This window comes from Rattus norvegicus, chromosome 5 (genome assembly GCF_021556685.1).
Source record: "Rattus norvegicus strain SHRSP/BbbUtx chromosome 5, alternate assembly SHRSP_T2T, whole genome shotgun sequence".
Lineage (NCBI taxonomy): Eukaryota > Metazoa > Chordata > Mammalia > Rodentia > Muridae > Rattus > Rattus norvegicus.
In genome coordinates, this window is record NC_141538.1 from 61,663,405 (window position 1) to 61,688,883 (window position 25,479).

Consider the following 25,479-nt stretch of genomic DNA (forward strand, 5'->3'; position numbering starts at 1 on the left):
GGACAGTCAGGACTAGATAGTAAGACCCTTTATTAAAAAAGGAAAAAGAAAAAGGACACTGGATTCTCTTTGCAAGAGGTTTTATTCTCAGTATTCATAGGATGGCTCATAACTCTCTTTAACTCCAGTTTTGGGGATATCTGGATAACCCATTCTGGCTTCCACAGGGCACATGCACACAATACACAGACATACATGTAGTCAAACACACATATACACAAAATAAAAATGCATGCACGCGCGCACACAATTTTAATACAATCTGGAGAGATGGCTCAGCATGTGGTAGCATCAGGTACTGGACCTGGGTTTGATTTCCAGCATCCAAATAGTAGTAGCTCACAACAGTATATAGCCCCCATCTCAGAGACCTGACACCCTCTTCTGGCCTTCACATGTACAAGGCTAGCAAGTGCACATACAAACATAGAAGAAAGCATCTATACACACAAAATACATAGATCTTTTAAAACAAAGAAGTTTCTCTTTTCCTCCCTCCATCAGTGTGTGTGTGTGTGTGTGTGTGTGTGTAAGTTCATTCCTGGGGAGTTATATGCCATTGTGAACTACTACAGAAGAGCTCTGGAAACTGAACCCAGGTCCTCTAAAGAGCAGTTCATGCTTATAGCCAACCAGTCACCTCTCCAGCCCCAAGAAAGCCATGTTGGGTACATTCATCACTATATTTTCTTTTGGGTGACATATTATTTGTTTTAATTTTCTCTGAAATAGTTTCCTCAGTTTAGAAATATAAATCAAATAGAATCCAATTTCCATAAAGAGATCAAGAAAATAGACTGGATAACAGCCTTGAATGATTTTCAAGCACTGCAATTTATTTTCTATGTCTGAGCATTGTAAGGGCCTGTATTACTAAGTCTCAAAAGAACATGCTTATGGGATATTCATTAAGAAAGAGTTAGCAAATCCTGGTTTTCAGTTAGTCTGAAGATGTAAGAATTAGAGTAGAGGAGCTGGAGAGGTGGCTCAGTGGTTAAGAGCACTGGCTGCTCTTCCAGAGATCCTGAGTTCAATTCCCAGCAACCACATGGTGGCTCACAACCATCTGTAATGGGATCTGATGCCCTCTTCTGGTGTGTCTGAGGACAGTGACAGTGTATTCATATACATAAAATAAACAAAGCTTTTTTTTTTTTTTTAAAGAGAATTAGAGCAGAAAGAGCTGGAAACATCTTTCAACAGTTAAAGCACTTGTTATCTAGCACTTAGAGGCAGATACTCTGGTCTACAGAGGACAGCCAAGGATATCCAGAGAAACCCTCTCTTGGAGGAGAAAAACAAAACAAAACAAAAACGAAACAAACAAAAAAAGGATGCTTGCTGGTTTTACAGAGTCAGTTGCCAGTATCTACATGTTGTTTTACAACTACCCCAAACTCTAGTTCTAGGGGTTATTAATGCCTTCTTCTGACCTAGGGAAACAGGCACTAACCTAATATACATATGCACAGACATATTACATACATAGCCACATACATAAAACAAAATAAATACATCTTTTTATCTTAAAAAAATAAAAATAGCGCTGGAGGGATGGCTCAGTGGTTAAGAACACTGACTATTCTTCCAGAGGTCTTGAGTTCAAATCCTAGCAACTACATGGTGGCTCACAACCATCTGTAATGGGATCCGATGCCCTCTTCTGGTGTGTCTGAAGATAGCTACAGTGTACTTATATATAATAAATAAATAAATATTAATAAATAAACAAGTAAGTAAATCAATAAAACAAAAAAGGAAGGCTGGGGATGTAAGTCAGGAGAGTGCTCCTATATTCTCAAATAAATCAAGAATATTAGAGCGTCCTGTTATCTTAGTACAAGGAGACAGGCAGATCAGAAGTTCAATGTCATACAGAGCAAGTGTGAGACTAGCCTAGGCTAAAGAAGAGAGTGAGACCAATTAGGGATGGTCAGAGGTGGTGACTATGATGCATAACCATGACAGTCTGGAGCCACAGTTTTTCAGGTGGTATTAATGTCCACGGGCTCGGACACTTTTTAGAAATTGTTGGGCTGGAAGAACTTGTTCTTGTTGGAACTTTCCTCTACTGCTCGTCTACAGTGTGAATGACCGACCCCAGAACACTCCCTCCAAAGCACAGCCTGCTCCATCCCCTCTGCACAGCTTCCACCCACAGTGAAACTGAAACTGCAACCATGAAGTGGGCCAGTGAGTGCACGGTACTCACGGTGTCAGAGCTCCCTTCCAGCAGTGTATTGATGGCTTTGTTCACATCACCGTTACAGTCATGCAGGGCCACGATGCACTCATCCTGATTTTTCCCCGTCACCTCCATAAGCTATGCAAAAAGTATCAGAGAAAAAAAGGCACACAGAGTTAACTTTGTGATCCTTCTATGCAAATACAGCAATTCTGCTGTCCTTCCACACAAAGGCCTTTTCTAGACGCTAGTAAAATTTAGGTTCAAAGAGCACGTTGAGATTCCCATTCCCCATGTGTCCCTAAATAATACTAGTAGACTCACCCACCAACAACGTCCTCAAAGTCTTTTTTTTTTTTAGCCATTAAGTAGTAGTTGCTGGTCTAGAACAGGCCATACAGACCAAGCTGCACTCAAGCTCACAGCTGATCAACCTACCCCTGCTTCCCACTGTAGGATTAAAGGTGTTCACCGCAGCCTTCAGCTTATAAACAGCACAACAGCACAGACCAGCATTCTCAGAACTCCTCAGTCAAGCTCAAACTTAGGTCAATAGCATAGAACTTGTGAAGATTTGATTCCTAAAATGGTAACTAGGACTTCATTTGAACATATCCACCATTCACTAATTGCATTAGAACATCCTATTTACAAACTTAATTGCAGCCTAAAGTCTCACATGCAGAATCCAACAGCTGTAACAAGCTACACTCCTAAACAGTATTGTCTCTAGAAAGCTAAGCACGTTTTATAGCTGCAGTCAAAGTAAATCTCAGCCCATTCTTTTAATCAGTCTAAAGAACTACTTAGCATCTTCCTCATTAGAATAATCCTGAAGTATCAGCATACAAATCTATGACGTAAGTATTGTGTTTTAATGGAATTCAATTATTTTACCATGTTCTCAAGTTAAAAACTGCTTGACTTCAACATTTCAGGAGATCATGCCTGCAGTTATCAAGGCTAATTAATAGGAACACCTGTCTAGAACACACATCTTGTGGGCTGCATCTGCAGTTCATTGATAAGAGCATTTGCCTAGTGTGGTGTATGAAGCTTGATCCTAGGCACTACAAAAGTAAATAAACCTAAGTGCAGACAGGAGGCCTCTTTGTCTAATACACATAAGCACAGCTCTTCGCATTAGAGCACAGGACACCACTTCTAACCACTCTATGGATTCCCAGTGCTCTCTGTTCACATTTCCCCCACTTCACCACGAGAGTGAAGGACAAGTAAGTACTCTACAGTAAGAGAAATCTTGTTACCTTTACTTTTATCTGACTTAGTGAGAACCTGTTTAAATTTCAGTCTTCCTACGTAAGCCCTTCAAGTAAATGAGACCAAACACCCGCACCAGACTTCCCAAGTGTTAAGCTGTTGATGTAAGTAAGCTAACTGTACTGCCTGGCACACACGATTAAGACAGAACAAGAATCAGACTTTGCCTACTGACAGAACTAAGAGTAGAACGTCGCGCTGTAAAGAAAGGTTTGGAATTAAGGCAAACTTATCAAAAAAAAAATGTTAAAATTTGAAATGAAAACATCATCCTAAAAAAAAAAATCTATACTTTGTCAACAAGTTTGAAATGACACTGACATTTAAAAAGGCAATTTGTCTCTTTCCTACAATTTAAAAAACATTCCTTACATATCAAAAGTTATACTTTCTAAATCTCGGTATACAGAATGCCGGTGGGCTTTCACAAATGTCTAGTCCACTGGTCACATGCAAACAGTAATGAATCAGAGTCTCCTGTCAAGATAAAATGCTGTATTTTGTCATTTGGCTACCAATATTAAGCACCTGGTCATAGGCCCAAAATGTATTATCGAATACAAGTTCAGACTAAGTAATAAGTATATTTTAGATTAAAATTAAATTAAAAATTCCTAGTAAAATCATCTTTTTAAGCATATTAAGAAGCAAGTGCAGGGGGGCTAGAAAAATGACTTGGAAGTTAAGAGCACTTGTTGCTGCTGCAGAAAACAGGTTCAGTTCACAGCGCTCATCTGGTGGTTAACAATCATCCATAACTCCAATTCCAGGAGCTCTAATGCTCCCTTTTGACTTCCTGAGATAAGAATGCATGTAGCACTCATATATACATGTAGGCAAAACCCTCACATACATAAAGAAAATAATTTTTTAAATAATTTATTAGTTTTATGTTACAATGTTTTTTCTGCATGCATGTCTGTGTGAGGGTTTCAAATCCCCTGTAACTGGAGCTACAGACAGATAAGAGCTGCCATGTGGGTCCTGGGAATTGAACCTAGGTCCTCTGGAAGAGTAGCCAGTGCTCTTAACAGCTAAGCCATCTCTCCAGTCTCCCAGAAAATACTTTAAAAAAAAAAACTAAGAATAAAGGAAAAGTCACAGTATACTCTGATAGGAACATACCTGTTTAACTTTAGCTTCAAAATCTGAATCATTCTTATCAAAGATCACTTGAGCAAGTCGCATCTGTTCAGCCGTTGCCTAGGAAGCCAAAAAGTGGTAGATTTTAGCAAATAAATATTACGACAGATGCTAGAATGTCAATCAAACACAACCCTCAAGCACTAAGCAGGACTGATTACCCAGGTGTGGTAGCATGTTCATTATTCCAGCTCCCGAGAGGCAGGAGCAGGAGGGTCAAGTCACAAGTGACTGCGTGAGAATATGATGACACCCTGGGCTATGTTGAGTTCTTATCTAGGGGGAGGGAGGAAGTGGTTAATCTGGGACTCAAGACTATATAAAGCCTGCTCCCATAAGAAAACTACCATCCAATTAAACAGCATAAAGGGCTCATTCCCACACAGTGGCTTGGTAGTCATGCTGCTTACTTGGATTTCCTTCCCACGGAGGAGGCAGGGAAGGAAGCAAAGCAAGTGCTGCCTGCCATGTGCTGTGCTCCCGATACTCATGAGCACCTTCTGCTGACCTACACCAAGTCACAGACTAGCCAGGGCTGCACACAAGTCTGCAGACCACACCCTACTGGCTCTGATTGGTTCTGTAGGGAAAGAGCTACATTTAGCTGAAGAGAGTAATTCTGAAGTTAATTCTCTCTTACCATCTTACAGAATTTATAAATGGAAGGAAAATTTCAGTCAGCTCCACAGAAAATAGGATTCTTTATTCTAAAACCTGTTTTTAGAAAACAGACTCCTGAATGTCTAAGATCTCTATGTGACAGAGCAGTTAAATATTAGTAGCATTGCACAGTGACAGAACTTTATAAAAGCTCACTTGAGGTTTGTGGTGGTGGTGGTGGTGGTGGTGGTGGTGGTGGTGGTGGTGGTGGTGGTGGTGGTGGTGGTGGTAGTTTTGATGTTTTGCTTTCTTTGTTTTATAGTAACAGAGATTGAACCTAGAGCCTCCACTGTGCACTTACCAATGATAAATATGCATATTTCTTTTTCTCCCCAATCTGTTCTACCTTTTTGTTGTTGTTTTGTGCTATTGTTGTGAGACAAAGTCTCTCTGAATTGCTCAGGTTGAAAAAAGACCTAGTAGCACATTCCTTTCTTTTTTCTATAAGCACTCCAGAGGCAAAAGCAGGAGGATCTCTATGAACTACATGTCAGGTCTACAGGAGGAATTCCAAGACGGAAAGAGCTATTTGCTAGAGAGACTGCTTATTTAAAAAATAGACAGATTGCCTAGGTGGGCTTTGAATTCACTCTATAATCCAGACAGGCCTTGAAGTCCTATTTATAACCCCAAAGTACCTGGGATTACAGGACTGGGCCACCAAGCCTGACTGGATTTTCTTTTCTTTCTTGAGATAAGAGTCTTAATACATAGCCCAGGCTAGTCTTGAACTCTCCAGTCTCAATCTACAAAGTCCTGAGATTAGAGGCATATGCACCATTATTTTCGGCTCCTATATAGTATCTTAATTTTGAAAAAAAATAACAGGATTAGGCCAACAGGTAAATAGGTAAAAATATAACCTTCCTGCCATATCTCTGTACAAATTTCTTTTAAAAAAAAAAAAGATTTATTTTATTTTATATGAGTACACTGTCGCTGTCTTCAGACACACCAAAAGAGGGCATCAGAGCTCATTACAGATGGTTGTGAGCCACCATGTGGTTGCTGGGAATTGAACTCAGGACCTCTGGAAGAGCAGTCAGTGCTCTTAACCACTGAGCCATCCTCCAGCTCCCTACCAAGTTTTAAGCAAAATTAACAGTACTTCAAAAGTGTATTTCTTCAGTTACTGTTCTTGCTTAAAAAGCCAGCCATGTTGTCTGACAGTCTACTTAACTGCTACTTGGGCACCTGTGGACAGCATGAACAGGGCCAGAGAAGAGTCAGTGTCTCCTCAGCCTTGGGGTTCATCAGCATGAGTGAACGCCCAGCTTGTCTGTCACACGGGTGCTGGAATCCAGACTCCAGTCCTCGATGGCTCGGCAAGCACTCAGTTGCTAAGCTGTCTCTCCAGGCCCAGGTTACTATTTGGAGGGAGAATTCTTGTTGCTCTTATTTGGGTTGCTGTTTATTTTTGGGCAAAGACTTATTACGTAGTCCTGCCTAGATGAGAAGTCACTCTAACCCAGACTGGCCTCAAATTCATAGCAATTCCCAGGCCTGAGCCTCTAGAATGTCGTAACTGTAGATGTGAAGTACCATGCCCAAGTACAGTCTTTTAAAATTAAATATACATTTATTGGGGGTTTGTTGTTTTTGTTGTTTTTTGTTTGTTTGTTTTATTTAAGGGAAGGGCACCTATACCACACATTTGGAGATCAATGAATGAGTTCAGAAATCGTTTCTCTCCTCCTACATTGAGTCTTGGGAATTGAACTCAGGCCAGACTAGGTAACAGGCACAGTTGCATGCTGAGCCCCACCAGCCCTAAATTCCCATTCTTTGTTTTGTGAGACAGGGTCTCACTACTACGTATCCCTGGATGGCCTGGGACTCACACAGATTAAGTGTGCCTCTGCTTCCCCAGCATGGGGGTTAAAGTTGTGTGCCACCATTCTTGGTTAAATCAGGATGCTTAAGTCAAGTCTACATTAACTCCTGAAGACATATTTAAAACCTGACCAAGCATGGCATGTACCTGTAAAACCACAACTGAGGAGAAAGAAGCAAGAAACTCAGGAGCCAGTCTGAGTGACAGAATAAGACACAGCCTCAATCAGTACAGCAAAGCTTTTCCTCAAAGCTCTTCTCAGGTTTCTTTTGGTAAGAAAAACTGTTATGTATGTTAATCTAGGCTGTAACTCACTATATACAGCAGAAGATAATCTTAAACCTCCCACCTTTCCGCTTCTGCCTTCCAAGTGCTTAGACAACAGGCTTGTGCCACCACTCCCAGTTTATGTGAAACTAGGAATTGAACCAGGGTCTTGTGCATACTGGCTAGACATTGTACCAACTGAACTACAGCCCAGCTCCATTCAACTTTTATCATAAATTTTATTCATTTCAAGGAACTTGAAGATGCAAGGGGGTACCAAACAGTGTCTGAATCATAAAGAACCTGTACAAGGCCTTTCCATTAGGTGGGGGATTATACATATCCCAACTGCTGTGGCCTACTCTGCCCAATCTAAATGCTCAGCCTGTCATCCCAAGCTTTTCATGCTATTATCTCAGCTTAACTGCCAAACACTACTGTATTGAACCCAGAAAGATGTCTGTATAGAAATTCAGAACCCATACTTCCTGAAGGTGTCAATGCAATCTTTCCCAGTATACTCAAACGCCTTAAATACACTTTCATTATTCCTACTGCACACCAGATTAACTCCCATCCTGACTCACCATCACCTGAGACGTCCCAGTGTTGTACACAAAAAGTCCAACAGCAAGATCAGTGAACAAGGAGACAGGAACAACTAGAAAGAACTATAACCTGACAGGAAGTGATCACAGTACATTTGGAGTCCAGATGAGAGCCATTTCTGAGTGAGAGAAAGCCATGGATGTTTCTGGAGCTAAAGCACACCAGAGCAATCTGTCCATATTAATACAGTGCCTGCTACTGCCTTTCATAGCAGATCTAAACATTGTATATTATATTGTATTATTAATTTCAACTTAAAATGTCTCGGCTAGGATAGGGTAGGAGATAGGAACCGAAGAGATGACCCAGAGATTAATACTTGTGACTCTTGTGGAAAACCCCGGATTAGTTCCCAACACCCACATGGCAAATAACAACTACTTATAACTCCAGTTTCAAAAGATCCAATACCCTGGTTTCTGCAGGTTCTAGGCACACATGGTGCATACACATTAATGCAGGCAAAACATCTATACATATAAAATAAAAATATATTTTAGAACCAACACAAAAAGATGAATACACAAGTTTATAATCCTACCACTGACTGAGGAGGCAGAGGCAGGCAGATCTTTATGGGAACAGGGTCTACAGAGTGAGTTCCCCACTAGCCAGGGCTACCCAGTGAGACCCTGTCTCAAACAACTGATAAAACTAACAAGGTAAATGGGCTGGCAATATAGCTCAGCAGGTTACATGAGTCTGGTGACCTAAGTTCAATCCCTAGGACACATTATAAAGGTGAAAAGAGGGGACAATTCTACAAAATGCCCTCCAACCTGCATCAACCATGACATCCTTGTCTTCATGTGTTGTATGCATGTGCACCTGAGTTTGCACACGTACACATGCAAGCTTTTGTACCTTCATGTACTGATACATGCATGGGTTCTTTACTTTTAAAAATAACATGTAAAGGTAAAGTAAAAATACATGTTGACAAATAGCTGTGATAGTCGTGCTCACCACTCAAGATCGTGACTCACAGCCAACCAAGCTACAAAGACCCTGCCTCAAACTAAACAGAAACCGAACCAAGAAAAAAAATGTGTTTATAACTTAAGAAACAAAAGAAAGAACAGCAAACCAATACGCTAAAGCAGACAGAAAAGAAGGAACAGAAGGCAGAGGACTAAAATAAATGAAGATTAGAAAGGGGGACATCAACAAATTAGAGCATGACTCACAGCTGGGTATAGTCACTCACAATCTCAATCCCAGCACTACTGAGACTCAAGGATCTGGCCAAGTTCAAATCCACCCCAAGCTATATACTGAGTTTCAAATCAGCTGTGTTAAAGATCAAAATGCTGTATTAAAAGGGGGTGGATGGAAGGCAGCCTGGAGGAGGCGGTGGTGGTAAGCAGAGGCAGGCAGATTTCTGAGTTACAGGCTTGCCTGGTCTACTGAGAGTTCCAGGGCAGCCAGCTGTACAGAGAAACACACGGGGGGAGAGAAAAGGGGGAGGGGGAGAAAAGGGGGAAACGTGAGTCTTAGATTCTTGGGAGAGGGGTCACTGCTTTGGTTTTTTGGTAGTCCGAGAGACAGAATCCAGGGCTCTAGCAAGGTGGGTGGGCACTATTCTACTAAGCCAGCTTTATTGCTACCTGTTCAAGGGTTGACTCATAGCTGAGGGGATCTCAATAAAATAATACTCAGCTACGAAGACATAAGATTCAAGAGTAGCAATATTAGGAGAGAAACAGAGAAGGAACACTGTTACTAGAGAGATTCCAAAGCATTAACACATGCCTAAAACTCCAGAACTAAAGGTAAGTGAAGCAGGAAGCTAGTGAGGTCAGGGACAGCCTAACAAGAGGTAAAACTCTGCCTGAAACAAACAACAAAAATGAAACTTTAGGGCCTGTGAAAGGAAACCTAGAACAAGTATGTGTCAGCAAATCAGACAGCCTAGATAAAATATAAAATCCTGAGCAAAGACACAAAGTAGGGCTGGGGAGATGGCTCAGCTAGTAAAGCTCTAACCAGACAGTCCTGGCACATGACACCATCTCTGGGATGTATGTAAGTTGTCAGGATGCAGTAGCATGTATCTATAATCCCAGCAAGTTGTGACAAGAATTATTCAGAAGATCAAGGACCAACTAGCCCAAAATATGCTGTCAGCAGAAACAAAAGAAACTCCGCCTCAACAAGGGAACAGACACCCAAAGGTTGTCCTTTGACCTACAAACCACACCATGGCTTATGACTGTCCACACTCTAACATAAAAAAACACACAAAGATGAGTGGAAGAACAAGGATGCCATCAACTACTAAAAAAGGAGACTCATAATAGGTTCAGTAACTAAACTAGTCATCAAACTTCCCAGAAAAGTGGAGCACGGTGGCTCAGATCTGTAATCACTAGCACTTAGGAGGCTGAGGCAGGAGGACTTCATGTGTTTGAGGGCTATTTGGGCCACATGAGTTCCAGGACAGCCTGACAACACCTCATAACACTTACAGTCTAATTTAAGACCTGGCCTCCATAGAAGATAGGTAAGTAGGTAGGTACATAGATTGATAGACAGACAGATGACAGATAGGTAGGTAGGTAGGTAGGTAGGTAGGTAGACAGACAGACAGACAGACAGACAGACAGGAAAAAGAAGGAAGGAAGAACAGATGGGCAGACAGAAAAGTTATTTTGTCAACAATTCTTCACAAACTCTCAAAACCAATAAGACTTTTCAATTCAATGCAAACCAGATTGTAGTAATAACAAAAACAAAGACATAAAAAAGGATACCTTATCAATAAATAAAAAATTATGAATAGTACTAGCAAAATAACAACTTACAAAAATGATCATATACTAGGACCATGTCAGGCTTACCTCAGGAGTGAAAGTTGATTTACAAAGTAACATCTATCAGGCAAAGGTAAGGCAACGGGGGGGGGGAAATATATTATATTACACAGATATAAACAGATATAAACTACATATTCTATGGCTAAGGTGTGGCTTCGTGGCAGAACACAGAGGGGCCCCAGGTTTAGTATCCAACCCCCTTTCCCAAACGAGAATAAAACCAGCAACAAAAAACCTATAATCATCTTCAGAGTCACAGAACGCACTTGATAAAATTCAATTGGTTTTTGTTGTTGTTGTTGTTTTGTTTGTCTGTTGAGACAAGATCTCTCCTCCAGATAGCCCTGGCCATCCTACAACTCACTCTGTAAACCAGGCTGTCTTCGAACAAGAGATTTGCCTGCCTCTGCCTCCTAAGTGTGCACCATCACAGCCTGGCTTACAAAATCCAACCTCTTTTTATTATAAAGACTATTCAGTAAACTTAGTATGGAGGTGAAAACCCTCATCCTGATAAAAGGAACTATAAAAATTGACAAATTTTTCCTTAAGATCAAAAACAAGCAAGGTGTGGGTGGTGACACAAGCCTTTAACCTCAACAGGTACAGGTGATCTCTGAGTTTGAGGCTAGCCTTGTCTATGGAGTGAGTTCTGAACAGCCAGAGTTAGAGAGATCCTGTCAAAAGAGAAGAGGAGAGAAAAGGAATGGAGGGGTGCAGAGAAGGGAGAAGAGGGGGACCAAAAACCCAACAGAACCAAGGATACTTGTACTTAGAACTTTGTTAAATACTAACAAAAAGTCAATAGACAAGGAAATTAGGCAAGAAAACTAAACAATACGAGTCTAATTCTATGTTTAAAAATTATAAGTTGGGGCTGGAGAGATAGCTCAGCGGTTAAGAGCACCAACTGCTCTTCCAGAGGTCATGAGTTCAATTCCCAGCAACCACATGATGGCTCACAACCATCTGTAAAGAGATCTGATGCCCTCTTCTGGTGTATCTGAAGACAGCTACAGTGTACTTATATAATAAATGAATAAATCTTAAAAAAAAAATTATAACTTGTCTCTGTGTAAGCAAAAAATACCTTCAAATGTGTGTGGCATCTTGAGAATAACATTAGAACAGTTAAACAGGGTAGGTTAATAATAACTTGCAAAACAATTATCAGTCTTTGTAGAAAATGAAAGAGATCCTATCTTTAAAAATTTCAAAATCAAAACAGGACTATTATACTGCTAGACAGGATCCTGAAACTCAGCTATTGTGCCCAACCCAACTGACACAACCCTACACAGTTTTTGTACAAAAGAAAATACATTAATCATGCCCGCCCCCTGGAATTTTAACGTAATAATGTACAACAGGAACCTGGATTAGTATACAGCCTTGATAAGGAAGCAAGGCAAAGGCAGTTGTGTTTTTCTTCCACTTTCTAGTTCATGTGTATGTACAAGTGTGTCTGAGTGTCAGAATCCCACAACCCACATGTGCGAATCAGGACAACTTGTGAGATTCGGTTCTCTTCTTCCAAGTCAGGTTAGGATGATAAATTCAGGTCCTTGGGCTTAACGACAAGTGTCTCTACCTGCTAGGCTGTCTCAATGGCCTCATCTACTTCTGATATCGAATACTCAAGTATTACATTTTTAAAGTGAATCTATGAGTGCAAAGACTCGGATCCAAGAAAGCACAATCCACTTCAGTGATATGCAAACAACGACTATGAAATGAAAAGGAAAATACAGAGACATAAATGAGAGCTGACAAGGTACAGGGATGGGGAGATGCCTCAATCAGTAAAGTGCAGTGTTGCACAAGTATAAAGAAGACCTGCGTTCAAATCCCAGCACTGCACATTTTTATTACAGGAACAAACAAAAACAACTAGAGGTAGGAGTTTTGTATATGTAAACATCCCTAAAAGAGGCCAAAAGAAAAGGACAAACCGGTGTTAAATAGTAGCTAAAAAAGAAGAGCTCTTCATTGTCTCACGGCGAAGAAATAATGAGAAAAAGGAAACAATTTAAGTGTGTAAAATTAATAATGACTATTATTAAATGAATATATCTAGACAGAGAGTTAAAAGGACAGCTTGAGTTATATATTAACACACCATCACAAAAAATAAATATGAACTGGGAATGTAGCTTACTAGATCACTTTATCTAACTCACATAACGCCCTCCCTGGGTTTGATCCCCAGCTCCATACAAAATCAGAAATGAGCATGATGGTACATGCCCATAATCCCAGCAAAGAGAAGGCAGATGAAGTGCGACCAGGAACTCAAGGCCAGCCTCTGTTACACAGAGTTCAAGACTAGCCTACAGCACATAAAATATTGCTTCAAAATAAATATAAACTTTGTGAGGACTGTAGAGAAGACTTGGTGGTTAAGAACACTTGTTGCTCTGGCAATAAAGAACCCAGGTTCAGATCCCAAGCATCCACATGATACCTCACAACTGTCTGTAACTCTAGCTCCAGAGGACTAGACACCCTCTTTAGCGGTATTAACTCTATGTGGGACACTTATATACAAGGAAAGCATTTCATGCTTATATAAATAAAGCTCGGAAAGAAGGAAAGAGTCAAAGTGAACGTGAGAGAGTGGGGATGGGGAGGGAAACAAATTAATCCCAGCACTTCAGAGGCAAAGGTGGTGGATCTCTGTGAAGTCAAGGATGACCTGGGCTGCCCTGCCAGTCCCAAAGCTACATGGTGAAACCCTGTCTCAAAAATACATTTTTAAAACCATATACTGTGGGGAGGAAGAGGGCATATTGATTTGAGAGTTTTCAAAGAGAAAATACTTCATGGGGTATTGTCAAAATGTCATAATACAAAGGCGCTGGAGATGTGTCAACAGTTTAAGAGCACTTGCTGCTCTTTTAGAGGACCAGAGTTAAGTTCTCAGCTGTTGCAGTAAAAAAAAAAAGGGGGGGGGGGGGCGCGCGGAACGGTACCCGTGTGGTTCGAGTGCATACCCTGTGGTCCGGCTCTTCCTAGTTCCAGCTCCAGTAGACCACTGGAACTAGTGCTAATGTATCTTAGCAGCTCCATGCTGCTCCAAAGTATCTCTGACCCAGGCGGGTCGCTGCCACGCCAGTTTCATACAGAGACCACCTATCTCACAGCTCTCTTACTGTGGACTCTGTTCACATTCCCAGCATCCACACCCTGATCCCAGTGGTCCCTACCCTCTTGTGACTCTCTGCACTGCTCTGTTTACATTCCCAACGTCCGCCCCTAATAGTTATGTATAAACTCCCAACAACCTGTTAAAATCAAGACTCAACAAGCTACAACCCAGCAATCAGATTTATATGTTAAATTCTCAATCCACAATGCATCCACACAATAAACTCGCAACCAGGGCTGGAGAGACGGCTCAGTGGTTTAGAGCACCGACTGCTCTTCCAGAGGTCCTGAGTTCAAATCCCAGCAACCGCATGGTGGCTCACAACCATCTGTCATAGGATCTGATGCCCTCTTCTGGTGTGTCTGAAGACAGCTACAGTGTACTTACATATAACAAATAAATAAATCTTTAAAAAAAAAAAACAAAAAACTCGCAACCAATTGATAAGGATATAAACCACCCAACTAGGTAAGATAAATTTGCCACACAAATCCATCCCAGCGGGGTTGGGGATTTAGCTCAGTGGTAGAGCGCTTACCTAGGAAGCGCAAGGCCCTGGGTTCGGTCCCCAGCTCCGAAAAAAAGAACCAAAAAAAAAAAAAAAAAAAAGAAAGAAATCCACCCAGCTACCTTGGCAATTCAAGACCACCCAGATATGGGCCATCTTTCTCCGACTCCATCTTCATTCTCCTTTCTTCTTCTCGCTTGCCTTACAAAAACTTTGTCCCCGCCTTATTTTTTTTACTGTCCAATCCTGGCCCTGACCTAACTGGTGCCAGCCCTCACCTGCATATAGATTCTGCCCAAGGCAGCAACATTAAACTTAAAAATTCCATGAGAAATGTCCACTGCCCATATTTACACACAATTTATAAGGACACTTTATTCTTTGACCCTATAAAAATAACATATAAAATATTACTTTTAGAAAAGCATCTGCCTAAACAAACAAGGACGAAGATTTTCACCAGATTAATTACTAGTGGGCTCATGCAAGCTAAGCAGCATCTCGGTCCCTAGCTATCTGTTTTCATTTTGATAGTGTCAGCCCTACATTTTTAGCTATAAAGGCACTATTCTTTGTCTTCCTCATGTAAATTATCAACTACTGAGCTATTGAAAGACTTAGCCTTTTAAGTTTAAGAACTGACTCTGACAAACATGTTTACATTTTAATTCTGAACAGGGCACAGACTAGACAACTTCTGAAAGCACAGGTGACACACTAAGCACGGTAATAAGCAGAGCTGCAACAGTGATGCAATACATCTAGAAGTCTCAGTCAAAATATTTGTTACCTTTATAAAATACTCTACCAATCTTATACAAAAGATTACTTTAGTCAATAAACAATTCAATTATTCAATAAACAAAGCAGCAAACATAATAGTATAATAGGGAAGTTACCAGGCTGAGCTCAAGAAGTGTCAAGAGGTCTGTACAGCTTAGGGAAAAAAGAGGAAAAAGCAGGGTCAACTAATAATTCCAACTCAAACAACAGTTAGCGCACCCTCCCCAACAGTTTGTAATTCCAGTTCCAGGGACTCTAATGCCCCTCTTCTGGCTGCCCAGGGTACCAGGCACATAAGTGGTGCATGCGTGTGCGCGTGTGTTTGTGTGTTCTAAGAAAACTATGCTAAAGATTCCCTAGTGAGCCCCCCGCCACACACACACTTCTTTTTATTAGACTTGTTTTTCAGAAATCTTTGGATAAGTTATTGAAGTAGTGCTATCTTTTTGGTTTTGGTTTTAAGCTTTTGTTTCGTCCAGGGGCAGAGGTTAAGACAAGGTCTTAACCCAGGCAGCCAGAAACTCACTATTAGATTCAATAGCAGACCACCTTGGAACTCAGCAATCGCATCCATTTAGTTGGCCTACTTTTTTATTATTTTAAATTTTTTAAAATTACATTTAACTATTCTTTGAGTCTGTGTATGTGCACATTCACGCATGTGCACACACATGTATACATATAGAAGTTAGAACACAAGACTGCTAGAGTCAGCTCTTTCCATCTATTACCCAGGTCCTAGAAACCCACCAAGGTCATTAGGCTGGGCAGTAAATGCCTTTATCCATTGAGTGCCTATTCTATTTTTTTTTTAAGTATTCCTTATAGACAGGCATGGTGACTCGTGCCAGTAATAGAGCATTCTGGGGGCAAAGGCAGAAAGATGTTAGTAAGTTTAAGAGCAGTTTTCTCTAAACAGTTGATACTGTCTCAAAACGAAGCAGTAAAAGGAACAAAAAATTATGTAGGCATATTATTTTGCATATATTCTTAAACAGAAGTCATGGGCTTTCTATAATGTTTGATGTAATTTTATTTCCTTTTTCTGTTGGGTTTTTGTCTATGTAGCCGTTTAAGCCCTAGAACTATGTGGACAAGACTGACCTTGAACTTGTAGAGATCCACCTGCCTCGGTATCCAGAGTGTTGGAATTAAAGGCAAGCACCACCACACCCTGCCATCATGTATTTTTAATTAAGTTGTTTATTGTGCTATGTGGGCATGCACAATCCCCTATAGCACTCGTGTGGAGGACGGAGAATAATCTGCACGAGGGGATGCCTTCCTCCACCACATCGTGTGAGACCCAGGAGCAACCTCAGGTTGTCAAGACTGGGCCTTTCTAGCAGAGCCTTTTCTCTAAGCCTGGCTTCTAACTTGTAACCCTCTGCCTTATCCTGCCTAGCACTGGAATCACAGGCACTGAACCCTAAATCAAATTTTAATAAGGAATTTCACAGTATATGTGGAACATACAATACAATTACCATTTCTTGATAGCAATGGTAAATAATTCCTAACTCCTTACAATCACTCTACAAAGAATTATACTTCACTTTATATTTTAAAACTAACCTACAGGGCTGGAGAGATGGCTCAGTGGTTAGGAGCACTGACTGCTCTTCCAGCGGTCCTGAGTTCAATTCCCAGCAACCACATGGTGGCTCACAACCATCTGTAATGGGATCTGATGCCCTCTTCTGGTGTGTCTGAAGACAGCTACAGTGTACTCATATAAATAAAATATTTTTTAAAAAAAACTTAAACCCTATAATTTCATTAATGATAATATGCATTAAAAACAAACTACCATCTAGTTGAGGCAGAACCATCTAGTTTATCTAGTTCAGTGGCAGAACATATGCAGGATCCTATGTGTGATGCTTAGCACTGAAAAGGGGGAGGGTAACAGATCATATCTACTTATATAAAGAATATGTAAGTAATTCTAATCATAAAGCACACCAACCCAGACTAAAAGGCAATTCAGAATTGCCCTATATTCTTCAATTATGACAAGGACAAGAAACCAAAGCACAAGCATATCCGACTGACACAGGCATGTAATTACAGCTAATCAGGAGACAATGGTAACGAAGAAAAGAAAAGCAACAAGAGAGTCTGAACAGCCTACGCTTGGCATAATGGGGCTGGTGTGAGGCAAAGGAAGAGGAAGAGAGGTCGACTGAAGAGATCTGATACCTAAACAATGCTTGGCTAAAAGGACAGACATGACTGCCAGGGGCAAAACACTCCAGGAACTGCATCCTACCTAATTAGTTTAAGATGGAGAACCAAACCCAAACTCATGCTTACAAATTAAAAGCAGCTCTCTTAGTATTCTACCAAATAAAGGCCTCTATTCTCACTTTAATGTACCTTCGGAAATATTTTTTATACTTACAATTTAACAATAATTTTCTTGTCTTTCTCTGGGGCCTCATGTAACCCAGACTGGCTTCAAACACTCTACAGCCAAAGATAATACTGAATTTCTGATCCTCCTGCCACTGCTTCCTGAAGTGTTGGGATTACAGTCTTGTCCCACCGTGTCCAGTTTTAATGGTACTGTGGACTGAACCCAGGGCTTCATGCAGGCTGGGCAAATACTTCCCCATAATTAGGTTATCTCCCCATTCGTGTATATGCACACTCCTATGCATGTATTGTGCTAGGGCTTGAGACTAGGACTTCATGTACATTAGTCAAATGTTTTACTGCCGAGCAAGCAATGCCCTCAGCCCAACACAAAATCTCTCCTAACAGTATTTTTTAAAAGATTCTCAAAATAATTTTATAAAAAGCTGTATCAGAAATTAGGAACTAATTATCAGTCAGGGCATAGTGGCACACGCCTTTAATCCCAACATTCAGAAGGCAGGACTCAGGTGGATTTCTCTGAGCTTAACGCCAGCCTGATAGATATATCTATATCTATATCTATATCTATATCTATATCTATATCTATATCTAGAGAATCTACCCCAAAAATAAAAACAAAAGAGAACCTCGATTATCTCAGCTACGTGAGGTCGTGACAGGATGTCAGCTTAAGGTAATGGTAAAGCTTTTTTAAAGTTTTTAAAAGCTCTTTTTTTCCACTTTTACTATTATTTATGAATGCAGGCTTGTGAATGGTGTGGCATGCATGTAAAAGTAAAACAGCTTTTAGGAGCTTGTTCTCTTTCCAACATGTGTGTTCCTGGGCTCAAACTCAGGGCTCAAGGTTTCTATGGTGAGAGCTTTAATCAACCAAGCAACCATAGTGGCCTACCTCATTTTTTTTCTTTGTTATAAAGGTTATGTCTGTGCATGATGCACACAGTGGGTAAGGCAAGAGTGCATAGTGTACATGTGGGGTTCAGAGGAAACACTCCACCCTTTACCTGGGTTCCAAATATCAACCACTGGGCTATCTTGTAGGCCCAAACCCCAAATTTTTTTTTTTTTTTGGTTCTTTTTTTTGGAGCTGGGGACCGAACCCAGGGCCTTGCGCTTCCTAGGCAAGCGCTCTACCACTGAGCTAAATCCCCAACCCCCCAAACCCCAATTTGAAAACAATAGCAAAGGGACCAGGAGAGATTGCCTGGTGGTTAAGAGCACTGACTCCTCCTCCAGAAGACCTAGGTTTGATTCCCAAAATACATATGGTGGCTCACAACTATCTCTTAACTATGCATGTGCTACACAGGGCAAAACATGCATACACATAAAATAAAAAGGAAAAAAAGGAAAGCATGAGACAGCATGCATCTGTAAAGCAAGACCAGGCATGAGATGGTGCCCATCTTTAAGGCAAGCACTGGAGAGCTAAAAGGAAGGAAGATCTTCAATTAGACAGCCTGGACGACACAGCAAGCTGAACCTCAACTATGAAACCTGCCTCAAAAGACAAAAGGTGAGTTAGAGATGGCTCAGCAGCTAGGAACATTGGATGCTCTTCCAGAAAACCTGGGTTCAATTTCCAGCACCCACATAGAGGCTCACAAACCATCTGTAACTCCAATTCCAGGAGATCTAACACATGCCCTCCTCTGGCCTTCACAGGCATGCACACATGGTGTGCAGACATAAACTCAGGCAAAATGTCCAAGCATAGAACCTAAAGATAATTTTTTTTCTTTTTTTTGGAGCTGGGGACCGAACCCAGGGCCTTGTGTTTGCTAGGCAAGCGCTCTACCACTGAGCTAAATCCCCAACCCCAAAGATAATTTTAAAGAGCAAAGCAAATAAACAAAAACACCAAAAAAAGAAACCTGAGACCAAGAAATCCTCCCCACTCTTCAGTCAGCAGCTTTTTCTTTTTGACCACCAACCTAAGCCATCCCCTAGAGGATTCACAAAAAAAGCCATCAGTGAGAAGCTTTTAGTGTACTCCCAATCCCAGGGAGGCTGGGGAAGAAAATCAAAGTTTGAGCCCAACACTGGTTACACAGAAAGTTCTGGGACTGTCTGGGCTACACAGAAAGAACCTGTCTCAACCACTGAACTGAGAACGGGACTCCCGTTGAAGGAATCAGAGAAAGGACCGAGAGAGCTTGAAGGAGCTTGAGACCCCATATGAACAACAATGCCAAGCAACCAGAGCTTCCAGGGACTAAGCCACTACCCAAAGACTATACATGGACTGACCCTGGACTCTGACCTCATAGGTAGCAATGAATATCCTAGTAAGAGCACCAGTGGAAGGGGTTGGGGATTTAGCTCAGTGGTAGAGTGCTTGCCTAGCAAACGCAAGGCCCTGGGTTTGGTCCCCAGCTCCGAAAAAAAAGAAAAAGAAAAAAAAAGAGCACCAGTGGAAGGGGAAGCCCTGGGTCCTGCCAAGGCTGGACCCCCAGTGAACGGGATTGTTGGGAGGAGGGAGGCAATGGGGGGAGGATGGGGAGGGGAACACCCATGGAAAAGGGGAGGGGGAAGGATTAGGGGGATGTTGGAAACCAGGAAAGGGAATAACAATTGAAATGTAAATAAGAAATACCCAAGTTAATAAAGATGGAGGGAAAAAAATGTAAAGAAAAAAAAAAGAAAAAAGAAAAAAAGAAAGAACCTGTCTCAAACCCTAAAATGAAACAATAAAAAAACCCTTTTGACAGGAAAAGAATTAACTCCCTGCTCCCGCCTGCAAACTGGTTGACGATCAGCCCAAATCTGCTTGCAAATCACACAGCGGTGCATCTGGACCACTAACACTCAATTGGCGCCTCCAAAAGCTCATGTTCAGTTTCTACTGATTCAGTGTCTTTCTAAAGACCAACTGTATTCATCATCATCTGTGGTTACTACTAACTTATGCTTCTTCCGCAATACAAGAAACTTAAAAAATAGCCTAGCCCCACAGTTCAACAAACAGGGCCTCTCTGTCGGTTTAAACAGACTTATGTGTTTGACCGGTTGGCCCATAATGGAGGTATAGCCTTTTTAGAGTAGATATGGGCTTGTTGGACGAAATGTGAAGGTGGCCTTTGAAGTCTCCTAGGTTCAAGCTACACCCAGTGTGGTACACAGTCCCCTTCTGCTGCCTACTGATCAAGATATCAGCTCCTTCTCCAGCACCAAGTCTGCCTGGACACTGTCATGTTTCCCACCATGATAATGCACCAAAGTGAAAGTGTAAGCCAGCCCCAATTAAATGTTTTCTTTTTTAAGAGTTGCCTTGGAAATGGTATCTCTTCACAGCAATAAAACCGTAACTAAGACAGTCTCCTATGCTGTTCTGTTCTGGCTGGCCTGAACTCACTATGTAGACCAGGCTGGCCCCAAACTCAGAAATCTGACTGCCTCTGCTTGTGCCACAACTCTCGGCATGGTAGTCCTTCCCAATCAGCTGTGAAGAACACTTGTAAGAGTAAAGAGACTCAGGGTAAGCACTCAAACAGCAGCTATTTACCTGCTAACAGCAGCAAGATACAAAGCTAATTTTAGATCCAATTTAACACAGCAATTATATATATAAAAAAAATCTACTCTGTACCAAAACAGAATACCTCGGTATGAATTACACAAAACTTCTGAAAAGGATAAGCGATATAACTCATTGGTAAAACCATCCCCAATACCAATAATAAAATAAATTATTATCAAAGTCAGCCGGAGCATTCCACTTCTGGAACCCCAGCACCCAAGAAACGGAAGCAGAGGAATGAGCATTCAAGGCCTGGCTGGCAGACCTAGTAAGACACAGTCTCAAATCACAAAGCAAACAATAAAAATGTATCAAGCCCAAGATCTGAAATTGAAATGGACCAGATAAGATTCATTCATTATCCACTAAGTTACTGCTTCTGAGGGCCAGCAATATGGTTCAGTAGGTAAGGGTCCTCACTGTCAACTCCAACCAGAGCTCCATCCCTGAACTCACACGGTAGAAGCTAGCTCTCTCCAACTGATGTCTAACCTCAAAGACCACAAAGATGTGTGTGCGTGTGAGTACACACATAAACAGTTAATAAATGTCAGGATTACTAATAAAGCATATAAAGAGGAAAAAAGATACTGTTTCTGTTAAGAAGCTTGTCAACTGAGTCAATGCAGTACAGAACGTTTGTACCAGACACTGTGCTCAATGCTATCTTTAACCTTCTCATTTCATTTAGAGAAGTAACAGTCGGGCTAGGGGTATAAGTCAGTAGCAGAGTGCTTGTCTAGAACCAGGGGAGGGTCTGGGTTCAATTCCTAATATTACACACTGGATAATGAAAAAGAGAAGGAAGCAGGGGAGGGAAAGAAAAGAGTAGGAACATAAAGGGGAAGGAAGGAAGGAAACTGCTGTAGCACAGATTAGAGAACAACTGAAATTCAGGACTACACAATGACTCTCCTGGAACAACATTCAGTTTTACCATGATCACCTTTTTCCTACACTTATTAGTCACTCTATAAAGACAAGGTGAAATCCTGAGTTTCCTAGAAAGGGGAATATTAAAGCATTCCTTCTGAGTGTAGTTCCTTCTAAAGGACACAGAGGCGCCACAAAAGCTTACCTGTACCACTTGTTTCTGTGACTGTGCTGCGTGTGTTGTTGGCATCTGTGGTTTTTCCCGAGCACCTCGGCAACGATCATTGCTCACAGAAGTCATCATATACAGAATATACAAAATGTATGTACAAAATACAAAATCTGCAAAAAAAGAAGGATTGTAAGCAAAACTTCCAAATCATGGTTTAAAAAACAAAAAAAAAAACAAAAAAAAACAAAAAAAAAATCAAACATCTAATTCTGGGAGTGGTGGGAATACACAAAAATAAACATAAAAATACTTCAGAATGTTTTTTTCAAAAAGAGCTGAGTGTGGCCGCACATGCCTTTAATTCCAACACTCGGGAGGCAGAGGCAGGCAGAACTGAACTGAGGCCAAATTGGTCTACATAACAAGTTCTGGGCCAGCCAAGGGTACATAGAGAGATTCTGTCTCAATAAAAAAAATAAAAATAGAACTAAATAAATAAATCCCCCCACCCTCCAAAATAAAGCAGCCCAGCAGCATTCTAAATCTTACTGTTCCATTTCTGGGAGCGGGAGAGGACTGATAAATACTAAATGTGTACAACACAGCTAATTACATCATCAGCTACTTGTGACTCTCAAGTTTACTTTGCTCTCACAATTAGAAATGTTATGGTTGGGGCTGACAATACTCACATATACGCGCGCGCGCGCGCGCACACACACATACACACACACACACACACACACACACACACACACACACACACACAGACTCCGGGACTGACAATACTCACACATACGCGCGCGCACACACACACACACACACACACACACACACAGACTCCGGGAGGGGGAGGAGAGAGAGAGAAAGAGAAATGTAGCCAATCAGTGGTGGCAAATGCCATTCCTCCCAGCGCTCAGGAGGCAGAGGCAGAGGCAGGTATATCTCTTGGGTTCAAGCAACTACAGAAGCTCTACAGAGTTAGCTCTAGGACAGCCAGGGCTACCCAGAGAAACCCAGTCTCAACAAACAAACTGTAAATGTTTATGTTAATGAGGACACAATGGTACATGCTTGCAATGCCAGTACTTAAGACACTGGACAAAAATGATTCAGAAGAGGTCCAGGGGTGCAAAGATGGCTTAACAGTTAAGAATATCCGCTGTAAAAAAGAAATGTAAATAAATAAAATAACCAATTAAAAAACAAAAAACAAAAAAAAACAAAAAAAAAAGAATATCCGCCGTGCAAATGTGAAGACTGGACTTTATACCCTGGCATACCTTTAAGCCAAGCCCTGACTGAAGAAGCCTTAAATCACCACATCTTAAAAGCCACCCCTAGGTGCTCTTTGGGTTTGGGCTTTGATTACAGCAACATGTCTAAACACACCACGATGGTTGGGACTGTCAGGAAATGTGGGACCTGCTATGGTGCCTCCCTCCAGAAAACGGCAAGAAAACTGAATTAGCCAGCATGCCAAGTACACTTGCTCCTTCTGAGGCAAGACCAAGATGAAGAAACTGTGGTTCCTTCATGAAAACAATGGCAAGCCGGGACCTGCAACACCACTTCTGCCGTCTCGTCTGCCATCAGAAGACCAGTAGAAGTGCTACAGTCTGAGGCTTAGCCGGAAATAAATAAGTAAATTGGCACTAAAAAAGGAAAAGAAACAAAAAGAACATCCCTAGTGCTATGTAAAGAATGGTAATTAGCCCATGCCTTTAATTCTTACAAAATTCAAGGTGATCCTCAGGTACATAAAATTCGAGGGAAGCCTGGGCTACATGAGACACTACCTCAAATAAATTAAATGCAAATTTCGGGATAATTTTAATTAGCATAACCACTACTAAGCATAAAGAGGAATAAGTCAAATAGGACACATCGCAATGACAAGTTAAGTTTCTACCCAAGTTTATCTACAGAAATATCCAAAACAGGATGCCAGTACCCAGGATTATTTTCCTGGCAGTTTTCCCGCTCCCTTGACTCCCATGTTTCTCTGGTCTCTTGTCTTTGCTATGGGATTCTATTATGCTGTCCAGGCTGACCTCAAAACCAACTGGTTTGCTTTAGCCCCCTGTACCACATGGATTGCTTCCCTTTGGACATTTAGGATCTATGTTCTCATATTTTACTTTACCTATTGTTTCCTGACTTCTCTTCCTAATCTCAAGTGTGTGTAAGACCGGACGGCTGCTGATGTAGCTCAGTTGGTAGAGTGCCTGTCTAGCATGTACCCTGGTTCGATCCTCATCTCCCTGTAAAACTGGATACGGTGGCATCTTCCAGTAATCCCTGACCCTCTAAGCCTAAGGAGGTAAGAGAATCAGAAGTTCAAGGTCATCCTCAGCTAGACTGGGCGTACCAGGCTAGCCTGGAATAAATAAAACCCTACCTCAGAAAAACAAATGAGAGGTTGGAGAGGCAGCTCAGTGGTTAAGATCACTTGTTCTTCCAGAGGACAAATCCAGAGTGCTGCTTACCAGGAAGGAAAGTTCAAAGGCTAAAAGAAAATTCTCATTTTGGTTTACATGTTCAGGCTGGACACAGCACTGCACCTAATATGTCAAGGTATCCTTTAGAGTTGGGCCCCAGTTAATGGAACTCTTTGGAAAAGATTAAGAAGTGTAACTTTGCTAGGTGGTGGTGGTACATGCCTTTAGCCCTAGCACTTAGGAGGCAGAGGCAGGCAAATCTCTGAGTTTGAGGCCAGCCTGGTCTCTAGAGTGAGTTCCAGGACAACCAAGGTTACACAGAGAAACCCTATATTGAAACATTCCTCTCATAAAAGTAGCCGCCTTGTAGGAGGAGATGTGTCACTGGGGGTGGGCTTTAAAAGCCCAGTCTCTCTCTCTCATCCTGAAACTTGTGGATCAAATGTGAGCTCTCAGCTACTTCCCCAGCACCCTGCCTGCTGCCATGCTCCCTACCATGATAAAAACAGACTAACTTAGAACTATAAGCAAACCCCAATTAAATGCATTTTTATAAGAGTTGCCTTGGTCATAGTGTCTGAGTACTGACTAAGATGACATAGTTGTCATAGAGCCCTGACTAAGATGCTAAGCATAACTCATACTACCAGGCACTACAAATAAAAATGTCTTTCCAATGTGTTAGAAAAGATTTCATTACAGAGAAGACCTTTACAACAGGTCGTGTAGTAACTGGGTATTCATAAGCCTAAAGGCCCCCAGGGAATATAACTGCACTGTTTTTTTACATTATAACAGCAAATAATTAACTAGAATATCTCAAAAGGCCCAAAGGCTAGTTTAAACATTTTATCTTA

General features: G+C 41.3%; 1 protein-coding gene and 1 pseudogene across 26 annotated transcripts in view; one reads left to right on the plus strand and one right to left on the minus strand.

The window, feature by feature from the left end:
- The window catches only part of Ubap2 (ubiquitin-associated protein 2), an 88,992-nt gene that overhangs the window by 43,389 nt on the left and 20,124 nt on the right, over positions 1-25,479 (minus strand). For 14 of the 26 annotated variants that reach the window (NM_001107928.2, XM_087548892.1, XM_087548898.1 and 11 more), the window contains 3 exons: positions 22,215-22,351; positions 4,592-4,669; positions 2,213-2,323 (listed from right to left, as the gene is read on the minus strand). In NM_001107928.2, the coding sequence (NP_001101398.2) occupies positions 2,213-2,323; positions 4,592-4,669; positions 22,215-22,313 (288 nt within the window). In that variant the 5' untranslated portion in view covers positions 22,314-22,351. Of the gene's footprint in view, positions 1-2,212; positions 2,324-4,591; positions 4,670-14,481; positions 14,678-15,350; positions 15,388-22,214; positions 22,352-25,479 lie in introns of those variants that run through there. The other 12 variants (XM_087548893.1, XM_087548889.1, XM_087548894.1 and 9 more) reach the window with 7 other exon arrangements.
- LOC148005752 (large ribosomal subunit protein eL43 pseudogene) lies at positions 23,560-23,811 on the plus strand (annotated as a pseudogene).